The sequence below is a fragment of the Cavia porcellus genome, unplaced genomic scaffold (assembly GCF_034190915.1).
Source record: "Cavia porcellus strain 051 isolate PalLab524CR breed Dunkin Hartley unplaced genomic scaffold, mCavPor4.1 scaffold_15, whole genome shotgun sequence".
NCBI lineage: Eukaryota > Metazoa > Chordata > Mammalia > Rodentia > Caviidae > Cavia > Cavia porcellus.
The window spans coordinates 8,731,171-8,756,742 of NW_026947498.1; the positions used below are offsets into that span (position 1 = coordinate 8,731,171).

Consider the following 25,572-nt stretch of genomic DNA (forward strand, 5'->3'; position numbering starts at 1 on the left):
ACCTCAGCTCTGCAGGTTGGGGAGGGTCCTGAGTGCTGAAGTGAAGTTTGGCCTGGGTCTTCTCACTGAGGTCATGCAGGTCCTGCCAGGGCTCCAGTGGGGACCCCGCAAGTGACCCCAGAGGCCCCTCCTTACCCAGCTCAGCTAAGTTCAAAGCCAAGTGCTGAGCACCAGCCCTGTTCCGGCATCTCCGGAAGAGCCGCATACTTGGGTCCAGAACAACCTGGGTCCTAACTTCCCCTTGGAGACGCCTCCTGAGCCGGTAGCAGCCTCAGCCCAACTCTGCGCCCTGGGGGCGTGTCTGGGGTGTAGCCCCGGGGCTGTGGCACCGCCCCCTGAAGTTAAAGCCGGCCCTGGCTGGAGCAGGCCTGGGAGAGGGACGCTGGTTCAGACAGGCGGTGGCTGGGAGCGCAGTCCCACAGCACAGGTGAGCATGGTGCCCTTGATGGCTGGGTCCCCAGTCGGATCCAGGTCAGGGATCCTGAACCTGGACACAGGCTCCCCCAAACAACCTGGCAGGGGTGTGGAGCTGAAGCAGGTGTGGGCTGAAGGTGCACTGGCCCTGGTGGGCAGAGTGCCTTTCCTAGGGGTCAGGGGACGCCACCCCGACCCACCCAATCTGTCCCTATTGCCTGGGATTGCATGGCTGGGCTGCTTGCTGAGGGTCCTGGCTCATTGGCTGGAAAGGAGGGCACCTCAAGGTCCCGGGGCAAGGCCCACTCACCATCACCCACCCTCGGTGCCCCCACCAGGCAGCTGGGGTGCACCCTTCTTCCCGAGGTGAGGCAGGGAAGCTCTTCCTCACTTTCCTTTGTCTCAGGAAAATCTCGGTGGCAGGGTGTGTTACCTGAACTCCTGCTTCTGCTTCCCCACAAGCTGGGGAGAAACTGGAAACTCTGGAGATGCCTTGGCGATAGGCCGGCTGTGGGACGGGACAGGGCCAGACCGAGCTGGTTCCCCGGGTGGCACTGAGATTGGGACCCAGAGGGCCGGTCCTGAGAGACATCTGGGCCCTCAGTCAGTGCCCTGCAGGGAGACAGTGCCCTGGTACGTCCATCCCCAGTCCTGTTGTGGGGGGCCTTGTGAAGGTGGCAGGTGGCAGGGAGCGTCCTGGGGATACCTGCAGCGCCAGCTGAGGAGCTGCCCCAAGGCCTGAAAGTCTATGCGTCCACACCCAGTGGCCCTGAATGTGGGTGGCCGCAGGCACCAGAGGGTGGCAAGTGCGTGGCAGAAGCTTGAAGCTGGCGTGGCAGGGCAGCACCTGGTTGCCCCACCCCAGGGCCTGGCAAAGTGGCCCAGAGGGGACCAGCTGGCCTGCCTGTGCCTATTCTCGTTCAGAGTCTGAGGCTTGTCTGGGAGGGGAGGAGAGTGGTCCCAGGTGAGCCTCGGGGTGGTATCGCCCCTGAGAGAGGAGGCTTGGAGGCTAGACAGTTGGGGCTTACAGGTACCTCCTGAAGCTAAGCCCAGAGTGGCGCCCAATGCTTGTGTCCCAGGCTCCCAGCCTGCAAGAGCCACTTGAGGAGTGGAAAGTTACAAGACAGCACTGTTTGGAAACCCTCTGGGTTGTTGATGCAGGTGGAGGTGGAGAAGCCCCCGCCCCCCGCAGGAAGTGAGGAGGGGGCCAGGATCAGTGCAGGGGAAGGGCGGGACTCCTGTGTCCGGTGACCTTCCTGGACAGGTGGACAGGTGAGGTGGGGAGGAGGTTCGGCCCCTGCAGGGGAGTGTCTGCACAGGAGCCGCAGGCGTCCTTGCCGGCTGGAGACACTGCTCACCCTGGCTTTGGGAGAAACGGCTCCACGTATCGGACCCTGAGTCAGAACATGCACAGCCCTCAGGAGCATGTGACCCAGCCTTGCAAGGAGTCACCCTGGAAAGGGAATTCCTCTGTCCTGGATATTGGTTGGGCCCCGAACTACCTGCTCTGCCCCACAGGGCAAGCCCTGGCCAAGGCTTCCGGCTGGCTGCTGATGGTCTGACCCAACCTGGTGATTTGGGTGCCATACCAGAAGCAGAGCACTTGGTCAAGCTCACTGTGGGCCTCGGGATGACCCTAGTCTGGCTGGGCATCACTGCAAGCTCTTTATAAGGCACTTGACTCCGTGATCGGGTAATTTGTTGGACATCTTCATGTCCAGAGAGGGGCAGAACTGGGGTGCCCATGGGTCTGAAGGTCCCTGGGCTCCAAGCAGGCATCGCATGGGTCACCACTGGCACAGGGTCTGCTCTCTCCCTTGGCTTCTCTGTCCTGAGGTCAGTGCATCGCCGCATGTGGGGAGAAGTTGAGTCCCCAGCCTCACTAGGCGCTTGCTGCTCTGAGCCGGGCCCAACAGGAGATGGAATCTGGGAGCACCGTTGGGGGGGGGCCCACTCTACTGTCCAGGCCCATGGCAGGACTCCTGGGGAGTTTTGTGACAGCGCGGGGTGACCAGCCCTGGGCACAGGAATCTCCACTGTTTCCGTAGCCCTTGAGGAAGCTTGAGCTTGGGAACCCCTTATGCAGTGCGCTTCAGGCTGGGCAGGGAGGAAGGCAGCTACTTGGGAGCCTCCCTAGGACTGTGTTTCGGGTACTGAAGAGCAGAAAACAGCCTGGTTGTTGGTGGTGGGGGGTCTGAGGCCTTTGGAGCCCCCTGCAGGATTGAGAGGATAAGTCTGGTGGCCTCTGAGGATCCGGCTGCAGGAGCGCTGTGCATTGAAGAACTGGGCTCTGGTGTGGGCGGCCCCTGTAGGAGCCCCGTGGGCAGCTCCAAGGTCCTCAGGGGCTTCTCTCATCATGCCAGGGACCCAGTGTGGCACTGTGGGTCCCAAAGGGCTGGACCTGGCCTTGGTTTTACCAGCAGCCGCCAGGTAGGAAGCAGGAGAGAAGTGGTGTGTGCACTGGAGACATCTGGGGGACAGTTGAGGCCCCACGGGGAAGGAGTGATGAAGGGGTGCGCAGTGACCTGCATGGTACACACAGGGGACTTGAAGAGTGTAGGTGGTCCAAAAATAGAGCTTTTTAAAATTTTCAGTCCTAGAAATCCAATGCAGGGCCTTACCACTGAACAACATGAAGGTTTGCTTTGTTTTTTGTTTTGAGGCGAGGCCTTGCCAAAGAGACAGATTGCCTGGGCTGGGCTTGAACTTGCAACCCTCCTGCCTCTGGCTACCAGAATGCTGAAATTATAGGTGTGCATCACCACGCCCAGCCAGGATGTGGCCCTTACCCAACGGCAGGGAGCCGGAAGGGGCTGTGTGTACAAAGTTGAGCTTCAGTCATGGGGGTGGTGGCTGGGAGGGGCCCAGGCCCAGGGCAGCCACGGGAACCTCTGGATGCTGGTGGCAGTGGCATTCACACAAGCGCAGTAGGGTTGGAAGAACGAGTTATCTTAGGTGGGAGCCCAGAGCGGCCAGAAGAGGGGGAACGAGTGTTGGAACATGTAATTTTTAGTGTCTTAAAACAGTGTAGAAGCGTTTTTGTGAATGAGATTGGGTTGGCAGATGAAACAAGCCCGGGCTTTGTTCCTCTCGCTTGCCTGAGGTGCGAGCGAGCCCGTGTCGGGTTCCCCTGGAGGAGGCCACTGTCCAAGGGGCTGCCTTGGCAGGGAGCTGGCAAGTCCCCGCCTGGACTCAGGATGCTGTTTTCTAGGGATGGGTTTTGGAGTTTGCTCTGTGAAACTCTGATTACAGAAGACACCCGATGAGCTAGAGCTGCTGGCAAGGCTGCCTTTCTAACGGGTTGGAGCCAGGTTATTATTATTATTGTTGTTATTATTGAAATGAAGTTTTACTAAGTTGCCCATTGTGGCCTTGAACTCATGATGACTCTCTTGCCTCAGCCTCCTGAGCAGCTGGGGCTGAGATGTGTGCCATCGTGCTTGGCTGGGAGTGACCTTAAAAATCGTCTCCTCTGTGGTGCCGGTCAGGACCTCTCAGGAAGTGTTTAGGTTTGAGAAACTTGGGGTTTGCCCAGGCAGCCCCAGGCCTTACTTGAATTTTTTCTTGTCTTGTCTTGTCTTTCTTCTTTTTTGTCTTTTTGAGACAAATTTTCACTATGCAATTCACAATGGCCTTGAACTCACTTTGTAGCCCAGGCTGGCCTAGAAATTGTGGTGATCCTCCTGCCTCAGCCTCCCCAGTGCTGGGATTACAGCTGTGCACCACCACACTTGGCTTCTTACTGGAACTTACTAATTGCTGGAAAGCTGGTTTCCCTGAACTGAGTCAAAGCCTGCATTTCTGGTAGTTCTGGTCATTGATCCCGCAGCACCCTTGGGACTCACATGGATCACACTGAATCCCTTTCCCATAGCGTGGCACCTTAGCCACAGGGAGAAAACCTTTCCCCACTGCCGAGCTACTGCTGTGGAATGTTTGACCCAGAGCCTTGGGATTCACTTTCCTGCTTAACCCTTAGGGAGCCCTGCTTACCAGCATCCTGCTGTCCAGTGAGCCTGTGGCTTGGGGGCAGTGTCAAGGGAGGGTTCCCAGAGCGGCCTGGGGCCCCTCTACCTGGCCGTTGTGCTGGGCATGCAACCGGTGACCAGGCTCCATTGCCCCAGCCCGGGAGGCTGGTGACTCCACTGTAGACTTCCCATTGCTTGTTCTGTTTCACACCGCTCTTTTGGCCTCTGGAGCTCAGAAATATTTGAACGCTTTCTTTGTATGCTGCAAAGCTGGCTGCGAAATAGGAGCCCGGATCTGAAAAGCTTGCGATCTCCTTGGGATGATGAGGGGTCCACGGGGAGGAGTCTGAGTCTCTCCGTCTCTCAGCCTCTCTCTGTCTCTGTTTCTCTGTCTTTGTCTCTGTTTCTCTGTCTCTGTCTGTCTCTGTCACTCTGTTTCTGTCTCTCCCTCTCTGTCTCTCTGCTTCTCTCTGTCTCTGTTTCTCTGTCTCTTTCTGTTTCTCTCTGTCTTTGTTTCTGTCTCTCCCTGGTCTCTCCCTGTCTCTATCTGTCTCTGTCTCTCTCTTTCTCTGTCCCTGTCTCTCTTTGTCTCTCTGTCTCTTTCTGTTTTTCTTTGTCTCTGTCCCTGTCTCTCTCTCTCTCTGTCTCTCCCTCTCTGTCCCTGTCTCTCTGTCTCTCTCTGTCTCTCCCTCTCTATCTCTCTCCATCTCTGTCTCTCCCTCACTCTTTCTCTGTCCCACAAGCTTCTCAGTGTCTCATTTCTGTCTAACCACACTGCATCCCTGACAGGAGAGAGCGTTTCACAGATGGCATTTGTGCTGCGGGTGCTCCCGGGATGTGGGAGCCTTTGAGGCTGGAGAAGGGGTGTGGGCGACGGCGGGGAGAGAGTGTCCACTTGCTTCTCCAGCACATGGAACAGCGCCCAGGGCACCATGGGGGCCCCTGAGGTGCACCTGGGCTGTATGGTGACCTTGCTGCACCTCGACCCCTGGATGGGCCTCGCATGGGGAGCTTGACTTCATCTGGGTCTGCGTGGCTGCTGTCACTTTCGGAGCTGGCCTGCAGCCAGCACCCGAGTCCAGCGGGCTCTGGAGGGGAGAAACTCTGAGATGAAACTAGTCTTGTTTGGGAATGACTGTTTCCTGGGGTGGGGATGAAAGATCAACGGCGTCGCATCTGTGCTTGGTTCCCCGGCAGGCGACTCTCAGTGGGATTTGGCTTTCTGAGGAATCAGCCTGAGCAGGGCCCAGACGCCAGGGCTGTGTCTCGCTCTTTTCAGAAACCAGGTCCGGTGGCTTTGGATCCAGGCGACCTTGGGAGCACCTGTTTGGAGCCCTGTGGGACCGAATGTGGTTTCTGGGGTCTTGCTGGCCACACCCTCCCAGGGATCCCCTTCTGTCCCCTTGGGCTGCAAGAAGACCTGGACAGCGCTCTCCTCTCCTGCCGCAAAGCCCAGGCTAGCTGAGCTGTCACTGTCCACCTGTGGGCTGCAGGATGGCTGGGGGAGATAGGATTGTCCCTGTCCTGGCCAGCTTCCGTGTCCTGAGGCTTTTCTTTGACAATTCCCACGGTGGCTCCCTAGTTCCTGCCCTTCCTGATTTCCTTCTCCCTCACCGCGAGGGTTCTCGGATGAATAGAGAGCCTGGATTTTGAGCCTTGAGCTGCGGCTCCTTTCAGAGAGCTCCTCTCTATGGAAAGCTGCCAGCAGGATCATTTTCATTTCCTGAAATCTCAGCCCAGCCCTAACTGGAGAGACAGCCAGGAGTGGCCGGAGTCGCCCAGGCCAGGGGCGGCAGGCGGCTGTTTGCCCTGGCAGGACTCTGCCGAAGTCACCTTGGCCAGGCTGAGCTCTCACCTGCTGATGACATGGGCGACAGGGAGTTACCAACCCAGTTTCCCCCAGTTTCCCAGGCGGACCTGGGGAAGGGTATTAACTAACCAGTGATGGTGCCACCATCCAAAGATGATTTCCCCAGGACGTCAGCTGGGTCGCTTTCCTCCTCCCCAGCAAGCTGCCGGCCTTGTTCTTCGTCTTAAACACAGCTCAGGGCTCTCCCGAGACGCAGCTGTTCTATCCTCCTTGCACACGGTGGACGTACTTACTCACTTTCTGGTAAGCGTTCAGAGCTTCACTGGACTTTCTATTTGCTGCAAGGCGCTTGGTCTTTTCCCTTCCTGGTTGGTTTAATGATTTATTAGCTACCAAGTTTCTCAGCAGTGTCCCTGGCATTTGGATCTCGTGAACTCTCGGAGCAGGTGGACTTTGTGTTGAGGCTTGGGAGACGCAGGAAGCTGGCTTCTTCCCTCTATCCTGCTCCTCGGCAGGAAGTTAAACATTGCTCGGCTTTGATGTGGCAAAAGCGGGGCCAGGCTTCTGAGTGCAGGCACTGGGCATAAGCACTTTTTCTCGAGGAACTCGCTGGTGCCGCTGAGGCCCAGGACTGCCGCGGAATCTCTCTAGGTCTCCAGCAGCTGAGCCTGGGTCTACACCAGAGGGTCCGAGGCCAGCATCTTTGCTCCCTGCTATGCCACGCTTGCAGTGCTCCAGGATGAATGTGGTGAAAAGAATTCGGCTTGGGGTGGCTGCCTGCAAAGCCCAGAGCCTCCTGCAGCTCCTGCGCCCTTAGTGGGGATGCCATCCTGTGGACCCCAGCCTGGACGGGTGAAGAGCAGCGCTCACTGAGAGACAGGTTAAAGAAACAATGAATCAGTGACTGTCCTTAAGGCCAAGTAGGGAAGGCTGGTTTATGCAGGGCCGTCTCCAAGGGGAAGAAACCCGGCAGTGGGGGAGAGATTGCTCTGACTCTGCCTACAGCCAGGGAATGCAGGGTTTCACCACCCAGGAGCAGGATGGGTCAGCGGGTGCAAAATCACTGAGAGGAGACGTCGGGGAGAGGGGTCCCAGAGAAACCCACCCGACAGAGTTCTTGCCCAGGTAGGCAGGAGGATGATGCTATTGCTACTGTGGGCAGGAGGCTCTGCACGGAGCTGCTAAAAGTGGCAGAAGCAGAAAGCTGCTGGGGGGAGGGTCTGTGTTACCTTTCAGAGGAGGAGGAGGAGGAGGGGGAAGGGGAGGAGGAGAAGGGGGAGGAAGAGGGGGAGGAGGGGGAGGGGGAAGGGGAGGAGGAGGAGGGGAGAGGGGGATGAGGGGGAGGAGGGGGGAGGGGGGGAGGAGGAGGAGGGGGAGGAGGACACTGCCCTTGCACGGCCACGGACGAGGTGACCGGCACAGCTCTTTACATGGCTGCTGTCTCAGACTCTGTGTCGTCAGCTCCCCATGTCCCTCTCATTTGGATTTGGGGTGGCAGAGGGAGTAGGAATGGATGTGTTTTAGGACATTTTAGACAATGTGTCTATTCCTAAAATAGGGGCCCACATGCTTTACTTTAAAGCCCAGTGTGGCCTCTTCCTGATGTTGCGTCCCAGAGCCCCTGCTCTGTCTGGGTGCAAGGCTGTGCGCTCACAGGCACCTGAGGGTGTGGGGACCCCCGGTCACTCCGCTGTCCTCGGTGACTGCCGCCACACTGTGCCCATGGTGTCCCTAGCTGAGTCTATAGCACCTGGCACGATCCCTGCTTTTCCCAGGAGAGCCTGGGGGTCAGTGTGTCTCGTTCCTTGCCTGGGGACACCTCCCAGAGGTGGCATTGCTGGGGTGTGGCCCAGGGCCCTGCCTGTTCTGACCCACTGTAGAGCTTGGCAAATTTGGAGGTTTCCTTGCTATGGTTCTGCTGTGTGTTTAACCTACAGATTCTCTTCCTGTTTGGTTTGTTTGTTTGTTTGGTTTTTATTGCTTTTTTTGAGACAGGGGTGCATTGTGTAATTCAAGCCAGCCTTGAACTCATAGAGATCCTCCTGCCTCAGCCTCCCAAAGGATGGCATTTCCATTTTCCTTTTGGTAGCTATAATTGATGGGACGTCACAGCCTGGCTGTGCAGAATTGCAAGAGGATTTGGAGGCCTGGGACAGCACTGAGCTCACCCCTGGGAACCTTCCCTTCATTTCGGGGTCCTTAGCTTGTCTCTTAAAAGCACACACCAGCCACCACCCACAAGGGCAGGTCTGCACCCTGAGGGAGCCCTGGGCTCCAATGTGCCTCAGCAGTGCACTTGCCCTGTACACAGGACGGTGGAGAGAGGTGGTAGAGGCGAATCCTCAAGGTCAGCAGAGCTGTTGCCCATGCTGGCCGGAAGCACTTTCCCTGTGTGCCCTGGGCCAGCGGACCTGGCCTTATCTTTGCTCCAGAGCGCTGTGGAAACATCATGGTCTTGTGATGCTTTCTTCCAGGGCTTCTGGACTGGCCCAAGGCCCTGGCAGTGCCCCATGCAGCTGATGACCTCAGCATGGATTTGAACTCAGTAAGTAGTTAATGATTACCTCCCTGCCCTCCCCCCTTCCCTGCATTCCCAGCAGTGCAAGGGGGCAGCTGGAGGAGGGGTAGGTGAGGGGAGCAGATCCCACACGGTTCAAGGTGCTGTCCAGAAAGAGGTGAGTTGGAGTGGAGCCCGAGTTGCAGAGATGGGTCCCAAAGCCACTGCTGCCGGGTCCAGCCGCCCTCGCCTCTCCCCTTTGGGCTGGGGGTGGGTGGGGATGGCAGCTGTGCAGACAGGTGAGGCAGTTGGGGTGGAGGTGTGAGGCTGGGGAGGAGAGGCTGCTGGGGACATCCCTGTGCCCACTTCCTTACAGCCTGAGATTCCTTCAGTGCATGGGGGGCACACTGGAGCCCCGAAGTCCACCCCCCCGGAGACAGAAGTCCTTACATTTTCCCCCTTCCTAGATGACAGCCTCACCGTGGCCTGAAATGAGTGGGGTCAGTAAAGGCCTCATGGTTAGGAGGCGCCTTCTCTGGACCCTGTAGGATCATGCACTGTGTTTCTTTTTTGGTTACTGATATTTATTCCTGACTGGACCCTTTTAAATTCCAAATCTGTGGCACTGGAAAGCTCCAGGCTAGACACTTTTGCCTGGCCTGGTGGATGGCTCGCTTTTGGAAAGGTTTGGGCCCTGCTGATCCCCAGATCCTCCCCGCTTAGCTCAGGGCCTGCAGCTCGCTCCTGCTCCGCCCACACTGGTATGCAGTGGTCATTACTGGTCTCAGAAGGACTTTGTCAATGAGTTATTAAGCACAGGTCACTCTGGGCTTCAGGCTTCTTTTCCAGTCATGCTTCCTGAGGTCAAACTTAAAGCCTAAGCACCCAGTGGCCTCTACTGGAAGTACCTGGCCGGGGAGAGTGACCTCTCTTGTCACCAACGCCCACAAGAGGTGACAAGGCCAGGACTGAGTGTTGGGGGCCATGAGACCCCCTACAAGGACACATCTGGCCCCTGAGGAGAGGCCCACCCTGGTGCCGTTGTGGAGTGTAGAAAGGGAGCTTGCAGATTGTGGGGTCCAGAGAGGCTTCTGGGCTGGGTCTGGAGCAGGGGACCCCAGAAGGCAGCCCGGAAGCAGCCACAGCACGAGGCGAGGCAGGGTGGGGAGGACACTGGTGGCCGGGCTGTTCCTTACACGCTGGTGTGATGAAAGCACCTTGACCTGGAAACACGGGAAGGAACCCTGTGTGATGGCTGCACCCTGCCCAGGACAATGGTCGCGCTCCAAAAGGGCCTTTATGGCAGCAGAACTGCTTGCAGCAGGGAGCCGGTGGGCAGCAGGTGGGGGTGGACCTCTTGGTTTTACTTCCTGGATAGCTTGGTGTGGGCGTTGTGCCCCTACTGACCTTGGGAGACCAAAGACGTTACGAACACAGAGGCTGCTTCAGTAGGTCCTTGGACGCAGCTTTGATGGACCTCGTGCAAATTCTGGGGTCACTACTTCATCATTTTGCATGAGAGTTCTGAGGGCAGCCAGCCTAGCCAGAAGTGAAGGTTCAGGAAGGCACTGGACCTGTGGCTGTGGTCCTGGACCTCAGATGTGTTCTTTTTCAAGCCAAATCCGATGTCAACCACTGCTTCATTTCAAGGAATAAACAGTGGACATTACTTAAATTAAAATGCAGGGCCGGAAGACACGAGATTGAGGTTCCTGCTAGCTTGGAGTTGGAACCGGCTTGTTTTAGGGGAAGTGACGTCCTGAGGGCCCCTGTCCCTGTCTGGGTGGGGCGTCACATGGTGGTGTGTGCTGAATGCTTCAGCACAGAGCTTCACAGGTTTGCCTTCTCTTTGTTTAGGGGTCTCCACCAGGCATTGAGCCTTGCTACACAAATCATGGGTACCAGCCGGAACACCTGCACTCTGCACAGCTGCCCACGGCGCCCAGCATCTATGCAGTGTATCCACCTCAGCACTACCCGCCAGCCGTACCCCAGTACACTCCGAGGGTTCCCACGCATGCCCCGACACACGTCCTCCACAGGCGGCCCAAGTCCTCGGGAACTTGCACCCCAAGTAAGTTCCTCTCGTGTCTATTTCCATCCTGGCCGGGGTGCTTGTCTCTGCGATCTCTAGCTGCTTTTGCTCCGAGCAGGAGCCGTGTTGGATTCTGCCAGGGTGGACTGTGAACAGGCGGAGACAGGAGGGTGGAGAAGCCCCACTTCCCAGCTCGCCTGGTCCACCCGGACTTCTGGGGTTCCAGTGCCAAACATCCTCTGGCCAGAGGCTTGTCAGTAAAATGCCCTAACCTGGGTGCCTGGAGACTAGCAAGCTGGACTTCTGTTTGCAGGGTCCCCAGACAGACTGCCACGCAGTTCTGTGTGAACCTCGCTCCCGCCCGTTCTCTGAGCATCAGCTTTCTGTACTGCCATTTAGTCACACGAGCATGGACTGCCCCCAGGACAGGGTCCCCTGTGACCCGACGGTCCAGCTGGAGATTTCTGCTGTGCTAGACATGGCCAGTGGGATGGACCATGATGGAGAGTGAGGACAAAAGTCAGGAGATGGAGCCAAGCCAGTTTGTTTGCAGAAGGAGGTGGTACAAAGCCACTCCAGCCAGAGGGCGCCCAGAGCTGGGTGACCCCTGAATAGGGGGCAGTGGCCCTGTTTCTGGGGGTCAGGGCCGGGGGACCCTTATTAGCCTTGGGTTTTGTGGCTAATAAGGAAACTTGGTGGGCGTGGCCACCTGCAGGAGGAGGAAGCAGGGTAGGGGAACCACAGCCCACGGCTCTGGGTCCTGGACCCTGCGAAACCTTTTTCCTCTTCCTTTTTTTAAGAGGCCCAAGTCCCAGTGCCGACCCTACCCATTCTCCTCCTGCACCCACTGCAGGCTTTGGGGGCCAGGGCTGAGCAGAGGCTGTACTCACCACGATGACCTCCCTTCTGGGGTAACACTGGGGCTCCCCGTGGACAGAGGGCAGGCTGCTGACACCTTAATGTGAGCTTAGCGATGCCTAGAACCATGCCAACCTCAGCAGGGAAGTTTTCTCTTCAGGGCTGAGAATTGAACCCAGGACCTTGAGAGCATTCAAGCCAGTTACTGTGTCTTAGACAAAATGGCATGCAGGAAAGCCCCTGGGAATGAGTGTCCTTGGTCAAAGGGGCCATTTGGAATTTTCCCTGTGAGCCTCATCGTCACTACACCTTGCTGCCCCAGTGCCAGGCACCTAACTAATTTCTGCCCACTCCTGGCCTGGGTGTGGCTCCCAGAGGGAGCGCTGACCTCACCTGGGACCGGCGGACAGTGGGTATCTATGCCCAGCTCCCCAGCTGGCCAGACTTCCTGGGGGCGGGGTCCAGTTAATCAGGGGAAACCCTGAAGCCAGGTGGAGCTCCAGGGTCATGGCAGAATGTGACAGTGGTGCCAGGCATGGCTTTGAGCTCCAAGCAGCTAGGCAGCTGTGCTCTGCCCAGCTCCTGGCCCTACTAACTCCAGAAGCTGATGTTCAAATCCCAGGCCGACACAGCACCTGGCCGGCCTGGGAGGGTCCGTCCACCCCTTCTCCTGCCCTCTCCTCTGCCTCTGTCCCTTCTTCCTGGGATAACCTGGGACACCGGAGGCCGGATTCCCTGGGGGAGCCAGGCTGGGTATCTCCTCCCTGGGCAGCTGCCCTCTGACCCCAGACTCCTCCCGGGGTGCCTGGCATTGTCCCTTCTGTCCATGGGACCTTGACAGTTTGGAGTCACACCCTTGGGCAAAAGCACCATGTTTTGGTGGAGAAAATCAGTGATCTCTCCCAAATTATCTTATTCTTAGTCAAACTGTTTAATTCTGTGCCAGATTGTTTTATTCTTAGCTCTGGGCTCAGTGTTATTGCCTTGAGGCCACAGGCCCTTAGCATGTGCCGTCCACTGAGACTCCTAGCAGTGATGGGCTTGCTCCACAGTGCCCTGCCCAGCATGGTGGCTGCTGCCCCCTGAAAACTGCAGTTTACATCCTGTTCTCAATTTCACTCACCCGTGATTAATGAAATAAGTAGCTACCGTGGCTGTCAGGGCCAGGTGTGGTATGTGTCCTCTCTTCCGTCACAGCACTGGCAGAGACAGTTTCTGCTGCCCAGGGTGCCCTGGCACTGTGACTGCTGCGGCCCTGCTTCAAAGAATGCAGCAGCAGCTTGGCCAGACCCTTTGCATTACTAAAGCCACTGCAGGGATAAGGACAGTCCTGGCCCACTCTGTGAGAGTCAGCCACGGAGACAGGGCCAGGTCAGCCAAGACGCAAGTCATCGTTCTTTGCTCAGGGAGGCCGTATGTCCAGGGAGGCCTCCATGGGCAGTGACTTGCTAAGTCAGTAAGTTGCCTGGGCTGGGTTTGAACTTGTGATCTTCCTGCCTCAGCCTCCTGAATGCCAGGTCATTGGTGTGTGCCACCCTCTCCAGCCTCATACCCACACTGTTAAGCATACAGAGTCTTATTGCTTAATTGGGTTCACAGACAGTCCCCAGCTTATGGGGTCCAGTACACAGCACCCTACTTTACAGTGGTGTTTGGGAGTCCTGTTGCAGTCAGCGCTGTGCCGGAAGGCTGGCTTTTGTGAGGTGCTTTAGCCGCGGAGCGCTGGGCCAGCTTCCGGCACACACACAGTGGGTGGGCAGCTCAGGTGTGTGAGGCACTCGGGGCTGTGATGTGCTAGGGTGGAATCATGCTTTGTCCTGACCATGTTACAGTCCATCCGGGTCAGGGGGCTTCTAGATCAGAGCAATGGGTGAAGTGGGCGTGGTGGCACATGCCTAGAATCCCAGCACTCAGGAGGCTGAGGCAGGAGGATTGCCACGAGTTTAAGGCCAGCCTGGATTACACAGTGAGACCCTGTCTCAGAAAAACTGAATGAGCCAGAAAAAGATCTATGGGAGGCCTCCTCTCTGAAGGGCTGAACTGTGTCCTGCTCTTTTTTTTTTGTCTTTTTCATTTTTATCGGTACTGGGGATCGAACTCACGACCGCTTGCTTGCAAGGCAGGTGCTTATGCCGCTGAGCTAAACCCCCAGCCCCCCTGTGTCCTGCTCTTGCTCCTGCAGAGACAAAATGGCAACTGTGCCTGGTCCTGGGTGCCATCCTGGTGGCCATCCTGCTGACTGGCATCCTGCTGTGGAAGCTCCTCCGTGAGTGCTGTGAGCCGTGGGCTCTGCTCCCGTGGTCCCCTCCCTCTCGTCCCAGTGGTCTGGTCACCCGTCCTCAGAGGGCCAGCATCTCAGCTCCATGAGCAACTGACTCAGGGTGGGGAGACACATTGTGGACCCTGGAGGTCCCAGGTGGTGGGGGCCGTGCGAGCCTCTCCTTATACACATGGTGGGGGTGGAGTCATCTCTTCCTGCTCCTGGGGTCCCAGCGTGGGTGACAAAGAGACCTCTGGTGGGCTTTCCCAAGGGCTCTTGCTTCCTTCTCCTGACCAGAGGCCCCTCCCTGTCCCCTCTGCTAGTGGAAAAAGATTGCTCCGTGTCTGGGATGAAATGCGGCAGCTCGGGGATCTGTGTCAGTGCCTCCCTCTGGTGCGATGGTGCCGAGCAGTGCCCTAATGGGGAGGACGAGAACCGGTGTGGTGAGTGGCCAGCCTGGGTTCTGGATCTGAAGAGAGGCTCCCCTGGCCGGTGTCCCAGCCAGAGGGGAGCTGGATGGAGCCTGAGATTTGAGCCCCCTATCCTGCAGGGGTGTTCAGACCTCATGTGTGGGTTACAGGAAAAGGTGAGTCTCTAGCTTTAGTTCTGAGGACTCCTCCACTGAGCTCCTGGGGCCCTACAGTGTAGGGTGCCTGTGCTGAGGCCTCGAGTTCACTGCAGGGCTGCAGCTGCTCCCAGTGCCGCTGTCCCTGATGTCCCTGCCTGCACGAGGACTCGCTGTCTCCCCGATGCTCTGTGCTCAAGGAGAGCCCTCCTAGCACCCCAACCTGCCCTGATCCAGAGTCCTCCCGTGGCAGGCAGCCTGTTCCTGTCAGCCTCATTCACACCATGACTTGGGTTCAAGGCTGGTGTCGGCTTTCCTGGCCGCAGGGCGCCTTTCTTTGCAGCGTGGAACAATATCCACTGTCCGGCTATGTCGAGGTTTCTGTGTTCTTCTCTACTAACATGTGGCGGGTCCCAGCTGCCAGGTGGACTCACTCAGCACCACAGCGTCACAGCACGGCCACCTGGTGTGGTCCTTCCCTGGGGACCAGCCAGGAGGTGCCACCGCTGTCCCATGCGTTTACAGTTAGGCCCGCCCGCCTTCACCCCAACCCTAGAGCACTGCTCCCAGCTCCCTGCTTTTCCCTTGACACATGCCTGCTGCGCCCTGCCGTACCCTGGCACTCCTGGAAGGGAATCCAGGGTAACTGAGGACCCCGGGGGCACCCCCGATTTCCGAGGGATGTGATCTGTTCACCTGCTGTTGCTCTGCGGTCCCCTCAGACATCTTGCACTGACCTCGGGCTTCCTGCTCCCGCCACCATGTCCTCAGAGCCGCTGCCTGTGTCAGGGCTGCGAGCCTGTCCGGGGCCCAGGAAACCCACTGTGTGTCTGGAATCTGCTGCCTTTCTGTTGGGGGGTGGCTGGGCCTCTCCAGCCAGGGTGTGGTGGAGGAGGCCGTGGGGACAATGCCTGTCTGGTGTCCACCCTCCATTCATTTTTGCAGTGAATGCAAAAGAATTTTAGGGAACCCATGTGGACCCCCTTGGATGTGACAAGAGCCAGCACCACTGGCCACCCTGGCACCTGGTGTCTGCAGGCAGTGTGGGTCTAGCGCCCCCGGGACACACTCACGGAGAGCCTGGCTTCCCTTGCAGTTCGCCTCTACGGGCCCAACTTCATCCTCCAAGTCTACTCGTCGAAGAGGAAGTCCTGGTACCCCGTGTGCTACGATGACTGGAGCGAGAGCTACGCACGGGTGGCCTGCATGGACATGGGCTACGGGTGAGTGTGCCCTGGGTGGGGACCCAGTGTCGGCATGACAACCAGTCCTGAGGGTCAGAGGGAGACCATGTCACTCTGTCTGTCTGTGGAAGCGGAGGCTCCAGTTGCCGAGGACAGGTGTCAGCTTCTGACAGCACTGCCCTCTCCTCCAGTGCACTGAAAGGTGCTCACCTGCCCTGCATCTTCCCGGTTGCTAGGCAACACCTTCCCAGTGCAGGAGACCCCAGAGCAGGGCATGAGTGTGAGCATGGGGCAGCTTTTGGCCTTTGTTCCTTTTTGTGCCTGCGTGGGAGCCATTGAGAAGTTGGGAGCGGAAGAGACAATCCTTAGCTACACGCAGCCAGCAAAAAGAGGGTGGGGGACCCTGCAGAACCCTGCTGCCCTTCCCTCTGGGCTGCCATAGCAGAATGCCTGAGCCCAGGTCATTGTAAAGAAGGGGGGCTTATTCAGCTCAGCATTCTGGTGGCGGAGGTCCCGGGCTTGGGATGCACTGAGGGTGCCCCTCCATCATGTCCTCTTGGAAAAAAGGGACACAGGTACCTGGGGGAAGCTGCGGGCCAGGCTCAGGTTGGGGGAAAGGGCAGTGTCATTAGTGTCTCAGGCTGTCTCCTTGTGACTCCACATATCAGGAAGATCTGGGTTCCCGATTTTAAAGGGAATTATCACCAATAAGAAGGCTGGCATCTTGCGTGGTGAAAGCCTTCAAAATGCTGTTCCCAGCCAGCAGGGAGGAGTCATACACCCATCACAGTTCAGGAAGCTGAGGGAAATTTATAACACCAGGGAGGATTTTAACAACCACATATTTTATTAGGGTGCATGGATGTGATCAATGAAAATTTAAATTTCCCATTAATTTAATTTAAATTTAAATTTTAAAATGGTATTATAGTACAAGACGCATTGCCATGAATGCCCCATAAAATCCCACACACCCCACTGGGACACACTCATCCCAGGGTCGTGGCCACTCTCTGCAGCTCTGGAGTCCCCCTTCCCAAGGGTCTTCATGATCAAAACTATGGTGCGTGCTGCTGCCCAGCGCCACCCGCCAGAGAGGCAGCTCGAAAAAACCACACACTGTGCCCTCGTCCACCTTAGACACCGGATCTGGTGCCCTGTGACTTCTGGCTCTGCCTCAGAGTCCAAATGACCATGACAGGGAGATGGTGTGAACCCATTTAGGACACCAAGGCAGCCAGGATAGAGCAGTTTAAGGCCCTCAGGAGAGAGGGCTCCAGAGCTGCTGCAGGAAGTGGCCGGGACAATGGGATGGGTGTGCTCACAGTGAGGGAGTTCTGAGGGGACTCACGGCACTGTGTCCTAGGGGTGCAGTCGCCGGACCTTTTGATCACACCCCACCCGAGTCCCTGCATCCCTAATCTTGTCCTTGTCCTCAACCTCATCGGGTTAGAACAGGATCCCTGCAGGACTTTAACCTCCAGGTATGAGGTGACCAGACTGTGTAATAAGGCATCTTGTGATCTCAGCTTCCCTTTGGTTTCTTGTTGCTAAGGTGACCTTCCTGTTCCCAGTGTCACCCGAACGTTTCTGGTGCAGCACAGTATCCCTGTGACCGCTATTGTACCCATTTCCCATTGTTTTAGGAACAGTTTTTATTCTACCCGAGGAGTAGCAGATGACAGCGGGGCAACCAGCTTTATGAAGCTCAACAGGAGCTCCAGCAGCACCAACTTCTATAAAAAGCTGACTCTCAGGTACCAGCCCACTGCTCTGTCCTCAGCAGAATCTGGCAGGAGATCCTGGGTTCAGAGCCTGTTCCTCTGGGCTGTGGTGCTGGGCTTGGGGGGCTCCATGCTGGGCCTGGGATCACTTAGAATCCATCAGAGCCTGACTGGGCTCAGCGCTGAGTGTTTACTGCTGGTGAAACTGAGGTCATTGTTGCTATGACCAAACACCGGCGGTGGCCTCCTCCAGAGACAAGGGACAGGTGTTTTGCTTTGTGGCTCTGGAGGTCCAAGGTTCCCAGGCTGCAGCGCTGGCTGTGCTCAAAGCCCGTCAGGCCGATGCACAGCACGATGGGAGGGCTGTGTCCTTTGTGTGCTCTCCCTGTCCTTCTGGAGCCACCAGGATTGGGGGTGAGGACTCCACTAACAAAAGACTTTGAGGTCCAAGTCCCACTCACGCCATAGCAATGGAGCGCCAGGTACCACGTGGCTGTCTGGGGATCCTAGGTGGCTGTCTGAGGTTGTAGTTGGCTATCTGGGGTCCCAGGCAACTGTCTGGGGGTCCTCACTGGGGACAGCTTTACTGGTCCACCCTGGACTTTGCAGGTCTCAGCTCCAAAAGTCTCCTTCCCAGGGGACATCCAGACAGCTGGGCTCCTGAGTGCTTTGGCCCTGACCCATGCGGGATTGGGGACAGCCTCCTGGACCTGGGGCCCAAGCATCCCCTTCGGCATGGCAAACATTTCCTGCACCTTGAAGCTGGCTTGTGACTCTGAGCAGGTCTCCCTGTGCCCTGCAGAGGGAGTGCACAGAAGCCCAGGGGAACCTGACTGAGAGACAGCTTGAAGGGGAGTCCTGGGCCACCTCGTTTGTGTCCTGTGTGTGTTTTGGGCACCTGTGGGACACCGGTACATTCAGTGTGACCTGTGTGGGGAGGTGCCCAGCATCCATTTATTTGGGGTAGGCAGGGATTGGGCTGGTATCCTTGGCACGAGTCCAGGGAACCCCTAGGGTGGCATCAGCTTTGCAGGGAAGAGAGAAGGTCCTGCTCTAGAATGTCACGTCCACCCTGGTTGCAGGATTGGGGCTCCAGGGGAGGCTCAGAGCCACCCTTGCGTGCTTGAGGCTCTGCCTGCTCCTGGCCGGGCTCCTCTGCAAACCCCTGGCTCCCACCTACTGGTGGCTGCATGGCAGTGTCCCTGTCACCTGGGGAAAGGTCACCTTTCAGAATCTTGTGCTTTCTTCTGCTCCGACTGCCCAAGCCAAGGGTGCCACATTTGCAGTGGACAGGGAATCTCATTCGGGCATCTCAAGAGGGGCCCCGGGAGACCCCTGGGCACACCCGAAGTGGAAGCTCTGTGGCTCCGTGCACTGACCATGTGTCCTTAGGAGGGATTGAAATGGAGCCAGGCCAGAGCTTCGGGCTGTAACTAGGCCTCAGTTACCAAGGGAGCCCCAAGGGGCCATGGGAGGCTGCTGCAGGAAGCCCAGGCAAGTTCTGCCGACCAGCGCTGGTGGGCTGGGCGCCCCTGTGGGAAGCCTTTGTGGCCAGAGGTGTTTCAGACTTTTCAGACTTGGAATATTGATATGAACATAACGGGGGGTCCAGGTCCAAACAGGAAGGCCACATCCACACATGTCCCCTGCACCTTAGGCACATGACCCATGGGCAACTAACTGCACACTCTCAGTGCGCCTGCAGTCCGCCTGCACTGCCTCTGCCGGGGAGGAACTTCCCGCTCCTGAGGGCTGGGAGGAGCCTGGATGTTAAGAGCTGGGTGCAGGGTCCCGCTTTGCAGGCTGGGGGGGTTCAGCCTGAGGACTCTTACCACCTCCTTTGACCAGGGGGAACAGGTTCAGAGAAGCTAAGCAGCTCGTCCCAGGTCGCACAGTGGGGACCTGAGCCCTGCACTTCCACTCTGTCCTGTGCAGATTTTGCCACTATGCTAGGGTCTTCAGTAAAGGAAGCCTTGTGTCCTGGGGAAGCAGGGAAGGGAACTGCAGTGACCCGGGCTCTGTTTTTCAGTGACACCTGCTCCTCCAGAAGCATGGTCTCCCTGCGCTGTGTAGGTGAGTCTGTCCCCATGCTGCTTGCTTCAATTTTTTTTTTTTTTTTTTTTTTTGGCTTTTGGTTTTTTGAGAAGGGTCTCACCAAGCAGTCCAGGCTGGCCTTGAACCCATGGCAATTCTCCTGCCTCAGCCTCCTGAGAGTGCTGGTCTGACAGGCTTGCCCACCCACGCCCAGCTTCCTTCCTTACATTTGTACCCGGGAGCAGCTCCATCCCTTGAGAAGCATCTCTGGGCATCTGGAGGTGGGGCTGTGCCCGAGTCTTGCACAAGGAGCAGCTGATTAGGAAGTCAGCATTGTGAGCCTGCTGGGGGCTCCCCGATGCTTCTCACTCTGGGTCCCTGCACCCTGACTACCTTGTCCTATGGCACGGCTTGGGTCCCTGGAGGTGCTCTTCTGAACCTTGGCTTCCTAAATGTCTTCTTCAGCCACTAGGCCACCTACCTTGGGCTCTCTGGTCACCATCACAGGGGCACCACGAGGCTCTCCTTTCCTCTGGAGAGTCATCTTGGGCTGACCCAGTGCTTGGACTGACCTTGGGCTCTAGGGCCACTGCACCCCACTCTGCCTCGCCCTCTCCAGTCCCACACACCTGCCCACTCTCCCCCCTGAACTGTCCACACCTCCAAGGCATAATTGGCTCCAGTGGCTGAAGGGAAGGCTCTGCCATCACAGGGGAAGCCTGAGACAGGGGCATCTGGGTCTTGGGAGGAGGCAGAGTGTGTCCCCATCAGACCTTCTCATGCTCACTGGGTGGTGGCCCTGTGCTTGTCCTCAGAGTGTGGAGTCCGCTCACCCGCCATCCAGAGCAGGATCGTGGGTGGCTCAGCTGCCTCACTGGGCCAGTGGCCATGGCAGGTCAGCCTGCATGTGCAGGGCGTCCATGTGTGCGGAGGATCCATCCTCACACCCCAGTGGATCGTGACAGCTGCTCACTGTGTGGAAGGGTACGTCCTTGGGCCATGTCACCATGGTCGGTTCCCTGAGTGTCTCCCAAGGCTGCTTGAAGGTAAAGGATGCCACTTTGCTCACCCCAGGGCCTCCTCTATGCCTCCCTTCACCCCCAGATTCTGAGCACCCACTAGAACTAGAGTTCTCCTAAAACTCCCAAAACTCCCTGGTCAAGGCCACAGCTTGTGCCTCGGAGCCATTTTTAGGCACCTGCTATGTGCAGGGAAACTCTCCAGCATAGTAAGGTCGGTGAGACCCAGTCCCCCAGAAGTTGAGTTTGAAGCCTTGGGTGGGGTGCAGCCCTGCTGTGGCTGGTACTGCAGACAGGAGGAGCCGGGGTCCACCACAAGGGACCCAGGAGCATAGAGGGCCAGGACTGGGAGGAGCAGAGGCTGGTGGGCGGGGCCAGGTGAAGCCCTGCCTTGCCGTGCTCTGAGTTTTGGGGAGTCCTGGACTTCACTCCAGTGTGTGTGGCTGTTGGAGACCTCAGGAGGGTGCCCTCTGTGGCCTTCAGGCCCCTGTGCTATCCCCACCTGTCCAGGCCTCTCAATAATGCGCGGTACTGGACGGTGTTTGCGGGCATCCTGAAGCAGTCCCTCATGTTCTATGGAAATGCCATCCACGTGGAGAAAGTGATCCCGCACCCCAGTTATGATTCCACCAGCAAGAACTACGACATTGCTCTGTTCAAGCTGCAGACACCGCTCTCTTTCAGTGGTTTGTGGGCTGGGGTGCCCGGAAGGGCTTGGGAACTGGGTACTAGCAGGGACAGAAGCACATGCGTCCTGTGCACCGTGGGGTATCAGTGCGGTGGCCTCAGGGGAGGCTGACACCAGAGCCTCTGGCCACAGTGACGGAGACCTCGGGAGGAGCGTGACTTAGGTGCAGCTGGGTCCTCCCAGGTCCAATAGCTCAGCCACATTCCCGACTCGCAGGTGCAGGGGCGTAGCGGGCAGTGGTGCTCCTGGGTCTGACATGGGGGGTCTCCAGGGGTTACCAGCCTTCCTGGGGGCCTTCATTAATTTCTGGCTTTATCTCTTCACCTGCATTCTCAGGCAAAGCACTTAAAAGTCATAACTCAAGAAACACGAGTTCCCTACCTTTCCTTCTATTTAAGCCATCTTGAGCACATCCAGCCGAGCGCTGGACACAGGGCAGCGTTCCCAGTCCTGTTTATATTTTACTTTACGACACTCTCACTAAGTGCTCAGGCTGGGCTTGAATTCTCAATCCTCAGTCTCCCAAGTAGCTGGGATTACAGATGTGCATCACCACCCGTCCCGTATTCATGCTGTTATTGGCTTCAGGACCACTGTCGGGGCCCCCATGGTCCTGGGGACCCTCGCCCCGTGCTGTGGAAGCCGCTGGCTCCCACTTCTGCACACAGTAGCACAACTCTGGGGAGCTTCTTGCCTGTAGGGAGGGGGAAGGTGGGAGTGTAGGTTCTGGATACCAGGCCTGTGGTGAGGGGCCGCCTGCCCTGGGCCTTTGCCGACCAGGCTTTCCTTCCTGGAGACAGACAGTGTGAAGCCTGTATGCCTGCCCAACCCTGGCCTGGGGCTGAATCCCGAGCAGCAGTGCTGGATTTCTGGCTGGGGGGCCACCTATGAGAAAGGTGAGGCTCCGGGGCACAGGCGGCTGCGGGCACACAGAAGGTGGCCCAGGGCTGGGTGTGGGAGGTCCTGGTTTCAAATCTAGACAATGCGACTCAGTGGTGGATGGCTCTGGACAGTGGCCCAGACTATGCTTCAGTTTCCCCCATCTGCTTAATGGAGCAATGCCCAGCCGCCCTCCTAGACACATCATGAGAGTGCTTGGCTTGAGAGTGTGTGTGTGTGTGGGGGGGCTGGGTCATCTCTTCCAGTGAGAGCCACTGGCTTGTTTCTGTCTCCAGGGAAGACCTCGAATGAGCTGAACTCTGCCTCAGTGTCCCTCATTGAAAACTCCAAGTGCAACAGCAAGTTAATCTACAACAACCTAATCACACCCGAGATGATCTGCGCGGGCATCCTGGTGGGCGGGGTGGACTCCTGCCAGGTGATTGCTGCCGGGTGCAGGCCCTGCAGGGCTGGGGCGGGCCCTGCTCCCAGAGAGCTGGGAGCAGCGGCAGAAGCCTTCCACAGAAAGCTTCTGCTCTGTACATGCAGTGTGGACTGGGACTGAGCGAGTTGGCCGTTACACTCCGTGGGCCCCAGTGGCTGTGGCTGGTGTGGGCAAGATCCACCAGGGCCCAGATGTCAGGGCTGCCACTTGACTCTCTGTCTTCACAGGGTGACAGCGGTGGCCCGCTGGTCACAAATAAGAATGGCATCTGGTGGCTGATCGGAGACACGAGCTGGGGGTCTGGCTGCGCCCAGCCATTCAGACCTGGGGTGTACGGGAACGTATCGGTGTTCACGGACTGGATCTACCAGCAGATGCGGGTAACACTCCCCTGCCTTGCCTCCAGTACTCCATGTCCTGATGGAGTGCTGGGCCGCCATCCCTATACCCCATCCACCCCTGCCTCTTTGCCTGTGAGGAGCTTCCACTGTGGTGCTCTGCCAGAGGGAGCGGTACAGCTGGACCCGGCTCCATGAGCCCCTAAACCTGGCCCTGAGTGAGGGCCCACATGACAGACCCTTCCTGGAGAGGTGCGGGAGGCCAGGCCAGGTCCCTGCTGCGCTTGCGCCCTCTGGTGGCTGAATCACACCTCTCTCCCAGGCTGAGGAGGCCATGAACCCTGGCCCTGTTCTTCAGGGTATCAGTCCTGGCCACAGGGTGGGCCAGGAGCAGGGCATTGGCACCGTGCGTGACTTGTGTCCCCTCAGTGTCACTGGGGTCACATTAGCACAGTAGCACAGGGCCGGGCACCACCTAGCCTAAGGCAGGAGATGGGAAAGAGGCCGGGAGACCCTGGTGGTGACTAGGAGGAGGCCCTGGGACATGGGCACCACCTCTGGGATAGAGGGAGCAGGTGCCAGATGTGTCCTGCACGTCCAGCTGGTAGGTGGCACTGGGGGTAGCTGTGGTGAGAGGCCAGGCGATTAGTGGAAAGCACCCAAGGTGCATGGGTCCTTGGTGATCCCATGGCCAACCTGCAGGCCCTGAGATCCACACAGGAGGAAGAGTCATCCCTGCGTGCTACAGAGCTTGCTGGCCCAGCCCTGAGGACCCCATATCATCCTGGGGAGAAGCAGCTTTCTGCCGCTGTGTCCTGACACGCACCCCATTTCTTGGTCCTTTTGAACAGGTGAACAGCTAATCCTGGGGCTCCACCATAACATCCAGCCGGGAACCAGCTGCAGGCATGGGGCTGGGGGGCTGACTTAACTCCCAGCAGCTGCTCCTTCTCTCTCAGTAAACACTGATTGCTGACTGCACTGTCCCTGTGCTATGCAGGCTGTGGTACCCTCTGCTACCTGCAGCGCTTGACCCCTGCCTGTAAGTGGGGACCAGGCCCCAGTTGCAGGCCAGGGCCAAGGACAGAGGTGCTGCCCCCCTGGATGCTCCTCCCAAATTTGTTTTGTGAGGGCCTGGATGGTGGCCTCTCAGTGACCAGATGGCCGAGGCAGAAAGGGGACAGCCCAGGCAGGTACTTGGGCCAGAGAACATCACCTCAAGGGATGGCCAACTGGGAGGCCTGTGGCCTGGCCCTCTGTGACCAGTCTGGTTTGCTAATTTATTTTTTCATGCTCCTGGGGCCTTTGCACTGAGCTACATCCCCAGCCCTTTTTAAAAATTTGTATTTTGAGACAAGATTTTGCTAAGTTGTCCAGCGTGGACCTGCAACTGAGATCCTCCTGTGTCAGCCTCCCAGCTTGCTGGGATCCCAGGCACCCACCATTGTGGCTGGCCTGGTCTGGTTATTTGTTTTGTGGGTTTGTTCGCTGCTCTGAGTGGTGACACTAGCTGGAAATGAGCCACAAATGAAAGGCCCAGCCCCTCATGGGTGCCTTGGGAGGATGGCGGAAACCATTCACTCCCAGGCTGAGACAGGAAGTGAAGGCAAAAGCAGGCCCGTGCCCTGTGTCTGCTGCAAGGCTTGGAGGGGCTCCCTTTGGGGATACTCAGCATGGCCCCAGGCCACCTCGCCAACACCCTGTAGCCCCAGCTCTTCTAGGCAAAGGGCAGGACCAGGCTACTTGAGGAGCTTGTGGCCCTCTGGTATGTCGAGACAGGGTCCATGGTGAGCATGGGCTCCCGATGCCCTGGGACCTCGTCAGCTCCTCCTCTCGCTACCTCAATACCTGGAGCGCTGCGCAGTGGTGCCCTCCGGGGAGGGCGGCAGCCTCTCTTTCTGAAGTTGCCCCTGTGGGCTCCACTCGAGACTGTCAGCTCCACTGTGACCTGAGGCTCTGCATGAGGCAGAGAAGACAGAGCACAGGAAGCTGCTCCGTGGGTCCCTCCAGCCCCGGGCTTGCAGGAAACCAGGGGCCATGCTGGCATCGTTATACGTGCTCATGAGCCCTGGACCATGGGCACAGCTCTGCACATGGGCTCTGGGGGCGACACAGGGACCGTGCCTTGGGGATGGGGTGCTCCTTCCAGGCTGGCCTCTGTGGGAGCAGCACCCCGGCCCTCCTGAGATGCAGCCACCCAAGACACTGCCAACCTGTGGGACAGAAGCTTGTCCCCTGCTCGTGACTGCTCTGAGATTCACTTGTGAAGTATTTGTGCAAATAAAATCTCTAATTTTTCCAGTACCTGTCCAGTCTCCGGCTGTGCATGGTGTGTGGAGCCGGGCTATGTCTCATTGTCTAGGGGTGACCCGGGGTGTTTGTCCGGTCCCACCCTCTGTCCTGTAGCCCAGGACCCCTGTGTTTCCCTGTCTCTCACATCTGTCCAATGTCCCTGAGACCCACCCTGTCCCCTCTCCCTGGGCCCCCAGCCTTGGTCCTGCCAGGGTGGTCAGTGCAGCCAGACACCCTCAATCCGTGTGTATCCCCAATGCCCTGTCCACTCAGTGGCAGAGAGGAAGGCTGGCTGCGTTTCCCTGGTGAGGACAGAAGCCACTCTTTCCAGCATACCCCAGGCTGTAACGGGACAGAGGAAGTGGCAGCCATCGGCTCCGATGGGTCAGAATGTGTCCAGGGCACTGGTGGGGGAGAAATGTGAAGTTCACAGTGGCATTAGATAATCAGTTCCTACCAGGCAGAGTGCTCTGCAGCTGGTCGCCCTGGACAAGGCATGGCAAAGCCGGGCTACCACCCCAGGAGTGGAGCGTGTCCCATTCCGGGCATCTCCGAGGCCTCG

At 57.9% G+C, this 25,572-nt stretch overlaps 1 protein-coding gene and 1 long non-coding RNA gene across 5 annotated transcripts; one reads left to right on the forward strand and one right to left on the reverse strand.

Annotated features, from left to right (window-relative positions):
- The first annotated feature begins 293 nt into the window (after window positions 1-293).
- On the forward strand, window positions 294-25,022 carry Tmprss2 (transmembrane serine protease 2). Of its 4 annotated transcripts, none has more exons than XM_063224571.1 (14): window positions 294-427; window positions 8,667-8,737; window positions 10,547-10,763; window positions 13,765-13,857; window positions 14,166-14,285; window positions 15,504-15,630; window positions 17,238-17,348; window positions 19,345-19,388; window positions 20,165-20,333; window positions 20,879-21,054; window positions 21,857-21,952; window positions 22,232-22,374; window positions 22,608-22,760; window positions 23,421-25,022. In XM_063224571.1, the coding sequence occupies exons 2-14, from the start codon at window positions 8,723-8,725 to the stop codon at window positions 23,535-23,537; spliced, it is 1,581 nt and encodes a 526-aa protein (XP_063080641.1). In that variant the 5' UTR covers window positions 294-427; window positions 8,667-8,722; the 3' UTR covers window positions 23,538-25,022. The 4 variants fall into 4 exon arrangements, with proteins under 4 accessions (XP_063080641.1, XP_063080642.1, XP_063080640.1 ...); XM_063224572.1 differs by lacking the exon at window positions 294-427 and adding an exon at window positions 7,051-7,072; XM_063224570.1 differs by lacking the exon at window positions 294-427 and having other exon boundaries at window positions 23,570-25,022.
- Window positions 3,348-6,655, reverse strand: LOC134470442 (uncharacterized). Its single transcript, XR_010039322.1, has 2 exons — window positions 6,322-6,655; window positions 3,348-5,717 (listed from the first exon to the last, which is right to left on the reverse strand). It is a non-coding gene; the product is annotated as an uncharacterized LOC134470442 (long non-coding RNA).
- Window positions 25,023-25,572: the final 550 nt, after the last annotated feature.